At 44.2% G+C, this 15818-nt stretch overlaps 1 protein-coding gene across 3 annotated transcripts in view; it reads left to right on the top strand.

Moving 5' to 3' along the window:
- The window catches only part of CCDC50 (coiled-coil domain containing 50), a 41766-nt gene that overhangs the window by 12746 nt on the left and 13202 nt on the right, over positions 1 to 15818 (top strand). For 2 of the 3 annotated variants that reach the window (XM_063408767.1, XM_063408769.1), the window contains exons 2-5: positions 3917 to 3979; positions 5300 to 5429; positions 9813 to 9903; positions 12567 to 12684. In XM_063408767.1, the coding sequence (XP_063264837.1) occupies positions 3917 to 3979; positions 5300 to 5429; positions 9813 to 9903; positions 12567 to 12684 (402 nt within the window). Of the gene's footprint in view, positions 1 to 3916; positions 3980 to 5299; positions 5430 to 9812; positions 9904 to 12566; positions 12685 to 15818 lie in introns of those variants that run through there. The other variant, XM_063408768.1, reaches the window with a different exon arrangement.

The raw sequence follows: 15818 nt of genomic DNA, 5'->3' as shown, positions 1-15818 counted from the left end.
GGAATGCTCTGCACTGCCATCAGCCCCAAATCTGCTAGGGAGGTGCAGGTGTCCCCATCCTTTGCCACCTGGCTGTCTGACAGTGCTTCGTTGTGTTTGTAATGGGATGTTCTCATCTTCCTTAGCACGTTGTTCTCAGGCTGATGGGACTTGAGAATAATGTGCTCAGATGAGTTGGAGCAGCCAGCCCAGCCAAGTTTCTGACAGTGACGAAAGGTCTTCTTGTGCTGCCTGCCCTGCCAGCAGCCACAGCAGCACAAAGAGAGAGCTGTGTGCTCGAGCTGTCTGTTTGGGTTTGTAACAGGAGCGTGTGTGCAGCCAAATGGCTTCTTCAGCAATGCTCGAATAACTCCAAATGTGTGAACAAACCCAAGGCTTGCTGCTGCCCCACCAGTTTGCTCCATGCTGTGTCCTCTGTGAGATGGGAGCACCAGGCAACCTCGACACTGAGGAGCTTCCAGTGTGCATATCCCTGGTAACTGTCCAGCTTCCCTCTCTCTGTACTGGACCTTGGTGGGTTAATGTCCCTGGTTTAAGATCCAGCCCCTCTATTCATGTCTAAGCCCTGCAGCTTGGTGGCTCATCCCAGGGCAGTGTCCCCACAGTCTTTGTCAGTGTTCTGGGATGTGGGACAGGTGGTGGCAGGGCACAGCCTCAGGTCTGGGTGCTGTGTGGCCATGTTAGGGATGGCACTGGACCTAGGTGGCTTTGGGCCAGGAGCTGCAAGTTGCACCAGGGAAGGTGGCACTCTGGCCCTATATGAGCTTCTTGGCCCCAGCACTGAGCTTCAAAACAACCTTAACAGGAGCCTTTGTCCCTGCTTTATGTCGGTGACATCCAGCAGCTTTCAGCCGTAGCCTGTAAGAGCTGAGAATTTGTTTTGCTTGTTTGTTTGGAGAGCCATGGACAACTCCCAGCACTTCTCTGGAGGAGCAGCTAAGGAGAAGCAGGCCTGTCTATGCAACACAAGTCTGTATGAACTTTGCCTTTTTATTTTGAGCCCATGCTTTCTTTAGGAAGTCTTTAGTGGCTTGTCAGTCTAAAAGGGGTACACAATAACTGTGCATTGTAGGAATAAAGCTCAGTCATGGAGATGAGACTTTTTCTGAGGTTGGTACAAGACTGTCAAAAGATAAGGAGCAGTGTCCTACCACGGCCCTCCCGCTTTCTCACCCAGGTGCCAGGTGTGTTTCTGTAAGGTGTGTTTTTCCAAGCAGAGGAGTCTGTCTGGGTGTGGGTAGAATGGAGTAAAATAAAAACAAAAACAAAGCTGAAGTCCACCTATGCTCATGTGCCTCTCTGGGGAGGATGGAGCAAAGGTCTGCCAGCACTGTCAGCAGCAGGACTGACTGACAAGACAGAGCTCTTGAATACCACAGGGATCAGGGCAGAGCATGAGCCTGTGCAGGATGGGTTTGGAAGGGCTACGATGTACTTTATAAGCATTTCTTGTAGCAGTGACCCTTATGCAAAGAAAATGTGTAGCTCTGAAATGTTCATCCTTGCTCCTGTGCCGCCTGCCTTGTCTTGCTGGTACAGCTGTTCAGGCAGGCAGCTGTGCTGTGGACTTGCTCAGAGACCTATTGCAGTTAAAAATAACACTTCCCTCTCATCCTCCCATTCTCTCTCTTTTTTTTTTTTTTTTTTTAGATTATTTGTTTTCTGGTTGGTTTGTTTTTTAAACAGTCAAGAGCAAGTGCTGCTTCTCAAATACACGGCAGGAATAACAGCCCTAGATTTGGGCAGACTGGCTCTGTGCTGAGGTGTCTTTGATTAGCTCTGAACTCATGGTAAGGCTCAAACCTCTGAGTTGGATGTGTCCTTCCAAAAAGCCAGATGATGCTTCTTGAGAGCAGAAGGTGGTTGTTCCAGAATTGTTCTAGTAAGCTGAAGTAGCACTAGGGATCACAGAATTAGTCTCCAGGGCAAGATTCCCTTGCCCTATCCTGTAAAAAGCATGTGTTGGTGACCCCCGAGAGCTCTGGGTTTGTCACCTGTGAATAGCACTGCTGCCTGTGACTCAGCTGTGGCTTTTCCAGATCTGTGGCTCAAGGCAACGTTTTTTTGTACAGAAATGGCCACTGGAAGCTTTTCAATGCTATTGAATTTCATATCATCTTTCCTTTTTTAGAAGAAGTTGCAGTGAAAAAAAGCAACAACAAAACCTTAATTACACCATCCAGATTTGTTCATGCTTCAAGTGGGCCACTGTGGGATCGTATAACTGTGACCTTTGTCCTCATCTCCACCCTGCTGCGTGTCACTGTCCTTCCCTGAAGTGTTGCTCTGGCTGTTAGGAGCTTTTGTCATCTTAAAACACCTTTCAATGCAGACTGAACCAAAAATTCCATTGAATATGGTAAAGCATTATCTGATCTTTCGGTACAGACAACTAGAAACTCTTCCAAATGTTTTATGAGGATACCTGGCTGTGGAGTAATGTTTTGATGCTTCTCTAGAGGAGCATGTGCATCTGTGAGAAAAGGGAAGGCTTGTGGGATTGTGTCTTGGGAAAATGCAACTACTGTCTCATTTCCTTTGTGGTGATGGAAATGTTTTATCTTTTCTGACTCTGAATCCTTTCACAAACAGAATCTTCATAGATTCCCCTTGTACTGTCAATGCATTCTGGGCTTTTTGAGATTATTTTCAGTTTATCTTTTAGCCTGTGCCTGTGCTCTGCTAAAGGGAAATCTTGGTCTTCCCAGAGGTTTTGCCAGTGGAGTGCAGCAGGAGGAGTTTGTACTTCCCTCTGTGGCTTCAGAAGCACTTTGTAGTTCTCTGCTTTGTGATGTGTTTCAGGTGGGAGATATTTCCCTCTGTGGGTGCTGTTAAGTTCTTAGCTTGTCACACTGAGGGAAAAATAAGTGACAGACCTCTCTAGTGTAAATTTTTTGGTGCCACAGCCTTAAACTCCCCTTGAAGCAGGCAGAAACCCCAGGTCTGGCAGATATGTGAAAAGGGGCTCCATCCTGCAGTCTGGGGGGACAGATCACTTTCTGTCTTTGGTTCGCAGAGAAGCTGATGTGAACCTGCCACCAAAAGGCTGAGCCTGATGCCATGTGTCTGTCCCTGTCCCAGTATGAATGTGGCTTGTGTTTTGTTGCCCTACTGCCTATCATGACAAGCTAAAAATACACTCTGGTGTTTTTCTACAGTGTAGGTAGAGCATTCCTTTGAAAGTTCAAGTGGGAAAGTGATAGGCATTGGGAGAAATCTGCTGCTTTTAAACCGGTGCCAAAGGCACTTTCTGTTTCCCATTTCACTTGTTTCAAGGTCATTTTCAGCATCTTTTGAAGAAGCTGTGCTTATCCCTGCCCCTAATGCTGTGGTTGATCCCATATCTGGGTTCTAGGTGCAAATCCAGTATCTGCACTTCAAGCATTCAGTGAAGCTTACAAGAAACAACTGAAAATGATGTCTGAGCTGGTAGAAATGCCTTGCAGTGAGAGCCATGAAGCTCAGTCTGCTCAGCTTTGGAGAGGTGCCAGTGTGCATGTACCCTTTGTGCCATGAAAATACTGCTCTCAGACTCTTTAACCTGGCACAGAAAGTCACAGTAAACACAGTGTGGGCATTGGTATAAATATATAATATATATTCTGTCTGAATGGAATGCAGATTTTTGTACATAAGGTCTGATCCAGTGGTAGCATGGACTGTTCTGTTCTTGAAGTGGAGGCTGAGGGAAGAGCGAAGGTATTTTATGCCAACAAGGACAAAGAAATAAATGCACACAAAAATAGACATGATGGCAGGAGGGGGAAAAACACAAGTCCTGACCTTGGCTGGTAGAAAGTCTGTCAGAAGTCCATATGTCTATATGCTTCCCTGACTCCCATAGCTCATCTGATGCTTTTTTGTTTGGTCTTGTTTTTTCTGATGTTAATTCTCTTTACTTTGTTTCCCTGTTCAGTATGTCGAGACTTCGCTATTCTGGAAGATCATACCTTGGCCCATAATTTACAGGAACAAGAGAGTAAGTAGCAATGATCTTCAGAGCAAATTGAAGCAAGCTTGTCCCAACAGATACCTGACTTTATTTGATTTTGCTAAGAAAAATGCTTCCTGCTTTTATTTAATTTTTTTCCTTTTAATGGAATACAGTTTATTATTGCTGTCTTCACTATCCTGTAACCATACAGTTCGCTCTGCTTCAGCTCACATTGTACCCCAGAGATAGTTGTATTTCATATTTCAATTTTGTGCTCTCCTTTAGAGTTGAGTTTGTTTATACCATTTATGATAAAATTGCGTGTAGGAGTGCACTTGGGATTTTGTTGCTGTGCAAGGTTTTTAGAAATGACTAACAATTTTGGAAGCTTCAAGTTTTATAGTCTCACCTTAAGTAAAACCAGAAGAGGTCTGTTTGTTTGCTTATTTCAGAACTGCCAGTGTCTGCCCTTTGAAAGGAGCCTTCCTTTTCAGACATTTTGAGGTAGGGCAGCTGTACACTAGAAGGATTTATAAAGGAGAAAGAAAAGTACAGCCAGGAACTTCAAAATGACTGGTAGGGTTTTTTTGGGGTGGTTTTTTTTTTTTACATGCTTATCTGTTACTTTGGGTATGTTTACATTGCACTTTCAGGTGTGGTGGCCTCTCTAATCAGCTTCTCACTGATTTGGTGTCAGCCAGTACCGGGTGCTGATGCCATTCCTGCTGCTCCAGCGAGGGTGCAGCTGCTCGTGCCCTTGGTGCTGGAACCTGAGACCACTGAATTAGAGATGGCTCTGGCCTGCAGCTCATGTAGCCATTTTTTCTGGCAGGCAATATCCATGTATGGTAAAGGACTCACTGGAGTACTAAGTTGCTCTGTTGCTAAATATAAAGGTAGGGAGATTTTTGGAACCGATTCTGCTGAGACTGAGAGGAGTTTTCTTTTGCAGAAGTTCTTGAGAAGTATCCATAGTAAGTGGTTTAGGTTCAGCTCACCCTCACTGGCCTCTGGTGGTCTCTTCCCAGACCCAATTCATTCATCTAGGGTAATTTTCTGTGGTCAGAAAATGAAAATCAAAGCTTAAAAACTATTCCCTATAAACCTGGATGTGTTAAGATATGCAGAACTTGTTTTGGTAACAGACACATATACAGCCCCCTCAGTGCTGAAAAGAGGCAATCTCAAGCTGCTAGCATAATTTCAGTTCAGGACTTTCCCACCTTTAGAGAGATTTCTTGGTGTTTCCCTGCCAAGATCTGTCTTCCTTTCTGGGCTGGAATCTCCCTCCCACTTGGTTTATGTTGTTCACACAGTGAAGTTCTGCAGCCTGATTTGAAGGTTCTTGCCTGTGTTTATTTCCAGTTGAGCATCACTTGGCCACAAATGTTCAGCGTAATCGTCTGGTGAAACATGACTTGCAGATGGCCAAGCAACTGCAAGAAGAGGAGGATAAGAAAGCCCGTGCTCAAATCCAGAAACACCAGAAAGACTTGTGAGTTTGTGCTGGGAATCTTGGAATGGGAATGCTTATCCCATTTGGTTAGAGCACTAATATCAGCTGCTTGAGTTGACAGTGTGTGGGGCTCATCAGCCTTTTGCTTTTGTTTCTTTTTTACTTTGGCTTTCCATTGCTGTTAAAGTATTAATGCCAGGCTCTGGCACAGAGGAATGAGAACAGGGTGGGAGCAGGTGTTCCTGGAGCCCATCCTACCTTCAATACTGTTGCCTGTTGATCTGAAGGAGCCTTCCCATTATCATTATGTTTGTTATCAAAATGGGGTAACTTGGCCACTTGTGTTGACCTTGTCCCTGGCTGAAGTCTGAGAGGGAAGGAACCTTGCCATAGGAATACCCAGTGCTGCAGGGGAATCTCCCTCGTGTGGAAATTGCAGCTATTGGTGTGTTTGCCCTGTGCCTGATGAATGCTTTTGAGGAGCTGGGTGTGATGCTTTTTGGTGTCCTGCTGTGCTGACAGCTGAAAGCCCCTGCTTGTGCTTGCAGCTATTCAGTGTGAAATGACCTGGGAAGGGGAATTGCTGCTCCAGGGTGTCTGGATGGGGAAGAGTGTTGGGGGACAGGCCTTCTCTTGCAGTTGCTGACTTCTGCAGCAGCTGTGGGAGGGTGTTTAATGAGTGATCCAGTTTGCTCTGCAGGTTTGCTCAGTCCCCACTCACCACATCTTAACCCTGTGGTCTGTGGTTTGGCTCTCTGAGTGCCACGACTCTCGGCTGTGGAGCTGATGTAGAAGGGAAACATGGCAGCACAGGGAAAAACAAACTGGGCTTCCCAGTCCAGAGTGGACTTGCAGAGCACTGGATGTAACAGATGGTTCGTGTGACAGGGCTCAGCCAGATCCCACTCCTGAGAGGTGGCTGGATGGGGGTCCCTGCAAATGCAGGGTCTGCGAGGCAGGATGCATCTCCCAGCAGCTGTGCTGCCTCCTGGCTTTCGTTGGGCTCTGGGATAACACCCACCAGGGGCAGTTGGTGCTGGATCACAGAGCCTGGGTGGCTCATCTGACAGGACCAGTGACAGAGCAGAGGAGCTCTGTGTGGCAGATGTGGGAGATACAGGACTGGCTTCAAAGCAGCAGCTCATGAAAGCTTTGAAGCTGGGGCATGACAGATCAGCCTCTGTTTTCAATGTTCCCAGCACACTGGGACAGACCTTATGTACATATGTATCTCTCAAGTCTGTGCTTTTTTTCAATAGTTTTGTCTTTATTACCAATTAGAGATGTGAGTGAGTAAATGACAATGTAAAAATTGATTTTGTATGGCAGACATGATTCCTCTTGCTGGGAGCTGCAAACAATTTTCCTGTTGTAGACTCTGTAAAATGGGATTTACGAACTTTGTCAGCCAAAGCAAGGCAGAACTGCTGATGTAAAATGTTATGTCAGCAGCAGTTCTGCGTCTGAGAGCAGGAGCTCTTCTGCAAGAATAGTAAAAGAAGTTGGAGGCATTCTTTTGTAATTGGATCTTTTTCTTCCTTAATTCTTTGTACGTTCCCACTGTCTCTTCCTCATCCAAAAGTAGCATGTTCTGGCAACAAAATAATCCCTGCTGTTGTTGCTTTCTGTGTCATCTAGGACAGTTTGACACTACAAGGCGATGGGAGGAGTAAGAGGGCAGAGCTAAGGGGTCTTTAGAAACAGGAAACAGAACAGCTCTTCAAATTTATTTGCTTTCTTTTCTCTTTCAAATCCTAATTTCTCCCAGAAAGACTTTGTAAAGGTAAATGAGCGAATAGAAACATTTCTTTTTAAGAATTCAGGGAAGCATCAAACCTGATTTTTGTTTTTCTTTAAAAGCATCTCTCACATCTAGCTGAGCAGCCTGCACACTGCTAAGCATAGTAGCAAGATTACTAAAATAAAATAGTGTGAAAATATGTTCTTTCCCTCTTTTGCTCCCAGTGCTGTGATAGTGCTGTTGCACTGATGCGAACAGTTCCTTTGAACAGTTCCCTTAAACATTCCCTTTTTTCCTCCTCATCTGGCAACAACTAATAGCCGCAGTCACTGTGAATAGGAGGGAGCTTTCTGATCACACAAACTTTAATTTTTTTTCTTTTTTTAATAAGCTGATGTAGAGTTTTCCCAGCATTCTTAACACTCCTGGCTGCCCAGGAGTGACGGGCACATGAGTGGGATGTTCAGGAATGGTGATGTTTATGTTGCTCTTGCTGATTTCTGGGGTCTGATGGGCACTGGAGCTCACACTAAGGAAACTGAAGGACAAGAAGAGCTGTCAAAGCTCTTGAATCTATTTTCTTATGCTTACACAAGTTAATACATTAGTTTATGTTGACTAACTAATCAAGTCTCAGTATTTAATTACCTTCTGGTGTTCATTACTGCTAACTGAGAGGCAATGACCTTGTTGCCTTGGCTGTGAAAGATGATTGGTTGTTTTCCTGTCCTGTTTGTCTGCAATAGGATGTATTTTAAGCATTTAGCAAGCCAGTTTGTGCTGATGAACTTGGCACCTTCGCTCTGCTCACAGGTGCCAGGGGAACTGGAGACGTGCAATGCCTCAATGTGTCTGACCTTTCTAACTTATTTTCTACCTGGTTTCATGTCCTCAGAGCCTGGGGTTGTAAAGGATCCACTACCAGGCTCACTGTCAGCCTGCTCCCTAGGATTTGCTTTTTCAGCTATTGTTTTGCTGGGAGCTGTGGTTCTCTGCTGGTGCCAGGTTTGCCAAGGTCCCTTTTTAAAAAGCAGGCTCAAGAACTAGATGGGCTGCTGTGTGAACTCCTGTGGCTTTGAACACATCTGTCCCCAGAGTCAAATGAAACACACAGAGGCACATGCTAAAATTGCCAGGTTTTATTACCTGGGTGAAAGAAACTGATGTCATAAGATATTTAACCTATTGATAACTCCAGCCTGATTGCAGGTCTGCTTCCTAGGAGCTGTTGAGAGAAATCATCTTCTTTTCCTTCCTGCTGTGTGTGCCTTTCTTGCGTATGACAAATGAGTTGTTTCTTAGTGACATCTGTCCTCTAAACCCTCTTGTTGCAATGTCCTTCCTCTCCACCCTTGCCACATATCCAACCCTTCTGCTTCTCTCCTTTTTCACTTTCTGTAAAAGAAGGCTCTGTTGTGCCACTGGCTGCTCCAGCCATGCCACATTTCTTGGTTTTGCAACAAAAAGTGCTTGTCTGCACTTAAAACACTTTTAACTTCCTCTTCTCATGTCCTAGATTCTCTCCCAGTCCTTTGCCTCCAGATTCACTAGGTCATTTATGCCCAGATTCTTGCTCAAACCTAGAACTAGTTTCTCTAGCTCACATAGCACAGGTTTGACATAGCTCAGTTTGCTCAGTTATTTGCTTGTCTTCCACTCTTGGTAGTCTTGTCAACACCTGTCTTATCATTGTCAGTGTATTCTTCAAAAGATTGTATTCTAGGCAGGCTCTGCTTGTTGCTGCTCCTATCTGTTCTCCTCCTTTGCATTGCCTTTCAGTAGTTGTGATTGTGGGGATTGATTTTTCTGACCTCTTTAGAGCTGCTCTTTAGGTCAATCTCGACAGTGCTGAGAGAGAGAGCTTTCAGTCTTTCTTTTCAAATCCCCCAGCCCATTTCTGAATTGCCCTGAGGAATCCTTGGCCATTGTTCCAGCCTGTTTGCTGGACATCAGAGCATGCTGCTGAGTGTGGCACTGTTCTTGTAGATGCTGTTCAGCCTTCCTGATCTGTCTGCACAGCCAAACCTCTCATGTCTCAATTGCTCTGATCTCTCCTTGTCCCCAGTTAATGCAATCCTGTGTTCCTGCATCCTCAGTGGCACTGGCAGTGACTTCTTCCCCCTTGTTTTGAATCATGTTGCTCCCTTGCCTCTTGGCACTGGTTTTGTGTGTTGTCCCACCTCAGTGGCATTTCTCATTCACTACTGAACTGCCACCTGCAGCCTCCATTTAGCCTATGTACCATATTCCTGCACTTCCTTCTCCTTGGCTTACACGTGAAAACCACTTCCCAGAAATGCCTGCATCAGCCATACCCCTGAACCCCTGCTTTGATACCACATGTACAAAAATCCTGCAGAATGAGGTTGTTTGCAGACTCCTGAGCACTACCTTGGGCTGCCCTATTTTGTGGTACCTGTCTCTTTTCTTAGCAATCTGCCCATAAATCTCTTTTCCTTTGTACTTTGTGGATGTTTTGGGAAGTATTTTCTAAATTTGGCCACCAGTAAGTACAGGGAGTCCTGGTCCCTGGTGAGGATTCATAGCTCTTCACTAACGCTGAGTAACAATGCTTTTATGTAAATCAGGTGGATTTTTTTTTAGCTCTTTTATCCCTTTCTTCAAGCTGACTGATGCCTGTGACTTCAGCTGTCTATAATCCCTGTCTCCTTGCCTTCTAGGGAACGACAGGACTGCGAGATTGCTCAGGAAATCCAAGTGAAGCTCGCGTTTGAAGCGGAGGAGCGCCGCAGGCAAGAGGAAAAAGACGAGGTAACCTTTAGAGCTGCAGGGATGGCAGGGCTATTTGTAGCAGCCCTTTCAGGGCAGACATTTCTTAGCCAGTAGCTACAGGAGTTGGCTTGCATGGTGGCAGTCCTTGTCCTGACAGATCTCTGTATGCACAGAGATTTTGGGGAGTCCTGTTACAGGAATAAGATACACTCATAGTCCTCACACTCCAGGGTCATAAGGGTTGTTGATGCCAGTGGCCTTGCTAATGAAGAGGGCAAGTAATAAGTAAGTCTTGCTGAGGTGTTTATTGCCATGCTGAAGGAAGTTGTAATTGTTTATACACTCTGAGACCTGCTTGCTTTCTCAAATGCAAGAAGACAGGTATGCTCTTGGGAGAATCCTGGGCCATGATTTCTTTGATGCAAAGATTTCAGCAGGACTCTCAGCCCAGCCATCTGTTTCTGGCTTCTCTGTTCTTCAATTTAGTCTTTCACAGCCTGAACACCCTGTTACAGTTTCTAGCTAGCAGATTCCTATTGGGATTTCAGAATGTTTCTCTGCTGCTTTTGCTTGAGAGTGGGTGGTGTGGTTTGTTCACAGTGTACAAAGGATTTTGCTTGTTGGTCACCTCAGTGGATCAGCCTGTCAGATTGAGTTTTCAAGAAACCCACAGAGTAGAGGAACACCTGTGGGAGCCTGGAGTGTGTCTCCATTTTTGATTTCAGATGGTTTTCTGAGAAGCCTGAGTTGTCTCAAGATGTTCAAGAGGCACCTGGTGGCATTCTCTGTATAGGAAGAGCTTGAACACAAGGCTGTATTTCCTGGAAGAGCCTGAAATATAAATCTGCCCTTACCTTACAGATGTACCAGGTTTTTTTACAAGAATTCATTTTCTTCTTCCACCATTAATTCCAAGCAAGTACTGAAAGGCTGCCCAGACAGATATGAAGGGCTTGGCCTCCAAGAAGAGCTTGTGGTTACAGGGTGGGAGGAACACTTTGGCTACAGGACTTGTGCTTAAGAGGTAGTAATATGTCATATTTTTATCAGGAATGTGAAGGAGATGCAAAACTAATGTTGACTTGTGGAATTGCACCTTTCCTTCCTGCTTTATGTAGAGAACTGCAGAGATGTCAGTGGTCTGATGTCAGGTCCTTGCAGCCTGTCAAACCTGCCTGCTGACCATCTTGTGCAGTTGGGAGCAGGCTTCAGCTGACTGTAGCTTAAAGCAAGGAGAAGTCATAAATATTCTATCTCTTCCTGCTGGTACGTGGGAAGTTCCCAAATGTGGCTGAAGTGTAGCTGAGAACTGAGGCAGCTCCTTTCTGGAGTGCAGGGTTTTTAAATGAAGCACTAAGCCTGTCTGCTTATGAATCCTGTTTGTAAGAAGTGGTTTGTGTGGATTTGCAAGTCCTGAGCTGTCTCAGTCCTGGAGATAATGTGCTTTAGCTCATATATTTATAGACTTACTGTACTTGCTAGAAAGGTTAACCTTATCAGGGGAAGGAGTTTGTAGAAGTTTGTATTGTTTTGTTTTCGTGTGTTGTTGTTTTGTTTTGGGGTTTCTATGTATTTTTTTCTTTTTTGGAAGGAGTCTATGGCATCCCCAGATTTTTCACAAAGCTGGTTTCAGAGCAGATCTTACCTGAATCCTGAAATAATGTTTGTACTTGAGCAACCATCCAGTGTCCTCCAGTGCTGGCTTGGCTCTGGAGGGTGTTGACTCTTAGTTTGCATTTCAGCCATGCCTTTCCTGCCTGCAGTGTCCACTTGACATGCATGGCTTTGTAAAGGTCCCGAGGATTAGGAAGGCTTAAATGAATAGCATCCAAAGGGGCAGCATGCCCTGCTGGTATCTCCCAGCTTTGCTCCTTAGCTCCAGACTGGCTTCACTGACTCACAAGCTCCTGGGCCTCAGAGGAGCAAGCCCCAGGGAGCTGTTTGCAGTTCCTAGGCCTTGTTGATCCATTAGTCATCTCGAAGGAAAACCAATTAGGAAAATGGAGTGCTCTTCTCTTTGGCATATCTACCAAAACTGTGACAGAAGACAAACGGCTGCAGTCCCCACTGTGCTCCTGCCTTGTGCCTAGTTTGCTCTTCCTAATGTCCTTTCGATTTTCTTTTGCTTCAAGTCTCTGTCTGTCAAACTGATGCATTTCTGTGCCTGGCATCCTGCAGTCCCTGAAAATTACAGCAAGTGTGAAGTGAGTTCACAGTTTGCTCTGGGAACTCCTTCCAGTCAGAAGTGCCTTTAGCTGGACAGTCTTTGCCTCTGTGTTTTTCTTTCCCTGGCAGAGTGCAGGGGGGAGATCCAGCCCACTCCTGTGAGTGGATATGACTTCCAAATCCTTGTTGAAAGCCTGAGGTTGCACATGCAGTCCTGGCTGCCCTACTTTGGCCATTAGGGCTTAGCAGGCTTGTGTGCAATGGGAGCAGGAACCTGTGATTTTGCCATGGTGTTGGAATCTCAGCACTGGGCCTGGGTGAGGTTGAATACTGGTTGCTGACATGGTCCCTTGTGTGACCCAATAATTTGAAAGCCTCATCCAGCCCAGAGGTTGAATCTGAGTAACTGTTGTTGCCGTGTCTGAAAAATTAAACTTTTTTAGCAAGGATTTTAATAATTGAATAAAGAATTTGACTAAAAGAATGTGGAGATATTTTAATGGTGATTTATTATCTATTTTCTTCCATCTCTGCAGGATATTGCCCGTCTCCTACAACAGAAAGAACTGCAGGAAGAAAAAAAGCGCAAGAAGCACTACCCAGACTCCCAGGGACACACAGGCTATGAAGAGAGCTATTATGCAGAAGATGGAGGTATGTTTCTGCAAAATAAAAGGTCAGGATCGTGGCAGTGTAGGTGTAAACCTGTGGTCTGACAACTGTTTAGGAAACTCCCTTTATGCTACAGTCCTTCATTTATCACTGTAGCATTACATCAGTTTCTGGGGTCAGAATCAGGAAGTATTCAGTATTTATAATCAGGAAGTATTCAGTTAACAAAGAAAAAAACAAACAGAGAAGACAATTTAATGGTTTTATTGTCCTTGAAGGTGGTCTAAATGACAGGGATAGGGAGTGTGGTGTGTATATGTGCAAGTACAGCCACACACGTTTTAAAAGTGCTTGTGGAAAAAGACAGTGGCTGATAAGGCAGTTACTGCTGTGTGACACCAAGGGTGTGGAGGAGAAATGCTGGTGAAATTCCACGCTTGCATTTGAAGAGAGACGGTTCCATGTTCTCATTTGTGATGCTGGCACGGCTGCATGAAGGAATTAATGCTGGTTCATGGAGATGGGTTTCAAAAATAGCTCCTTGCAGGTATGTACCCAAGCTGTAAAATTAGCACAACTGCCTTGAATGACTTACTGAAGAACAAGGTCATCTCTACAGAATGTCTCTGCTGTGATTATCATCTGGGACTGGAAATGATTTGATCCACAGTGCTCTATTGCTTCTTTTTGGTCAGCTTCTGTGATTGAATACAGACCTTCTTTAAACTGGGAGGAGAGAATCAGGGTGTGTTTAATTATGGAGCAATCTGGGGATGGCTTTGCTGTGCACTGGTGGTGGTTCCTGTGTTCTTTCTTCAAAAATGTGGTGGGGAAGATGGGTTGCTTTTGATTAACAGATTGTGAAGATGAAGATCAAACCTCATTTCTCATTTTAACACTAATGCCATTGGCAGTTTTAAAGTCTTTTATCTGAACTTACACAAAGTATTTTAGTTTCAATTTGGAAGAAGTTCAAAGATAGCTAAGAAAGCACAAAGCACCAAGTTCAAAAGTGCAAAACAGTAACCAAGTGGAAACTTCATGATCATGAGTCCTGCTACATGTACAGAGCTGGGAAAAAATGATCTTGGAGTCTTATGGCCAACCCACACTTCAGGTTTTCAGTTTTCAGTGGGAGAAGGCTGGAGAAATGTAGCACAGGTAACAGTGTGCATGCAGACATGCTACGACAGGATGGATTTTTTGTAACAAATCAGCTGACAAGGCCTGTGACTTCCTGAATTAAGACTGTGGTGTGCATTTGGAGAGCAGGATATCTTGTGGGTCTAAGTATTCTCACCACAGTAATCCATAATTTTGAAGGTGAGGTAGGAGGTGTTTGCCTGACCGCTTGTAGCAGTGCTGCTCTTGATCTGCACCTTTTAAAAGTTATAAAGGACTGGAGTGGATTTTTATGCCTGGATCATCTAGCTTGATGTTCTGAAACTCTTAATTACCTGAGCACCATTTTATTATGCTTCAGCAGCCTTGGTTTGTATTCTCCTCATTAATTGTGAATTGACACAAATAAAAAGCCCTTCCTTTAAGTTTCTCTTGTTTTGGTGGGGTTGGGGTGTGTTTCTGGGGCTTTTTTGTGTTGTTTAAGACTGAGGTAAAATGAATTCACATCCAGGAGGAATGTGGATTAGGCCTATTGCTCCAAAGCAATCTGAGCTCTTTAAAAGTGGAAAAATAAACACGAGAAAAGGCAGAGTTCCTCCCAGAAATGTCTGTGCCATGAAAAACATTTTTATATACACTCAGTCACTTGCTGCTTCAGAGAGTAACACCAGGGTCTGTGGAGTGTTTACATGGCCCCTGTGGAAGGTGCCACAGGAACCAGCACCTGCTGATGAGTTAATCACGCTGAGATACCCCAAAAGCAAATCTTCTTCTTGGGTTGTCTGGCACAGTTGTGTTACCTGCAGCAATCCTTTCCCAGCACAGCCAGGCTTTGCTCTTTTGTGTTCTGCTCTCTGCTCTTGTATTTATTGAGCTTTCCTCAATGTCAAAATTGAATTAATTTTTAGGCTCTTGTGAGTATTGTTCAAAAATTGACTCTTGCTTTCAGGCTCTGGTCTCTGTTGTTCAGTAAGTCACTTGGATTGTTTGATTGGATATTTGTTTTCTGTAAATCATGTGAATGATCTAAAACGAACAGAAGAAATTCAACCAGTTAAAGAGCAACTACAGCAGTTTTCCTATTACAGTTCTTGGACTTTTAAAAATACACCTGTTCTGGATAAAAGTCACACAGACTTGTTTTGAAGGTGGATTTTCTGTAGGCTCTATTTTTGCTGGCTCTGAAAAAGTTTTTTCTGAATAGAATGAGTTGAAGGGAACATTCAGTTTTGGTGTGAAGTTTGTTTTTCTTCCTCTGAAATCTAGATAGATTGTGAGACAGAGCTATTCATTAAAACAGAATGCAATTCATGTGCAGTGAAATCTATTTTAAATATTTTGAGATACTATAAAACAAACTCTGGACAGCTGAGGAGAGGAAAGTCTACTGCTGCAGGGGTTTTTTGGTGGGGGTTGTGTGTGTAGTTCTGTTTCCAATCAATCTCTGCTTCAAGGCATTTTTTTCATTTTGAAAAGCTGCTGTAGAGAGATAATAGTTCACTCAGTGCAATGATTTTTCTTAGCAAATAGGTTAGTTGAAAAAAAATAAATCAATTAGTAGATTGTATGCAGGCAGACTGCTGCAAACTCCTAGCTGTTTCAGGTTTGTTACTGAAACTAAAAGCAGAGAAAATTTCTACCTGCTTTCTGGAAAATAAACAAGGAAACAACCCCACCAAAATGCCAAGTAAGCAGCTTTTCTAGCTACAGTGCTGAGGTCAGGAGCCTGGGTTTTGTGAAGTCTTATTTTGCCCTAAAATTTCTATCCACAGTCATCTTTGCATTCAGAGCTGAAAATTCTTTTTAGACAGTGATTAAGTGCAGGCCCTGAAACTTATGGGTCTGCAAAAGATACATGAGAGTCTGTGGTGAAGGATGTTTGGATGCTGCAGCTATCCTGTTCTTGCATTTAAAGAGAAAAAAAAAAATTCTATCCTACCTGTTTACTTCTTTCCTGCTTTATGTAGATCTTTCCCCCAGTTAGGTGGGACTGTTTTTGCTGATGAAAAAGCTTGTGCTTGAAGCCAGGGCAAGGCACCTGTGCTTATAAACCA

The sequence above is a fragment of the Prinia subflava genome, chromosome 11 (assembly GCF_021018805.1).
Source record: "Prinia subflava isolate CZ2003 ecotype Zambia chromosome 11, Cam_Psub_1.2, whole genome shotgun sequence".
NCBI classification, from domain to species: domain Eukaryota; kingdom Metazoa; phylum Chordata; class Aves; order Passeriformes; family Cisticolidae; genus Prinia; species Prinia subflava.
This window is presented reverse-complemented; position numbering and strand designations above follow the sequence as displayed.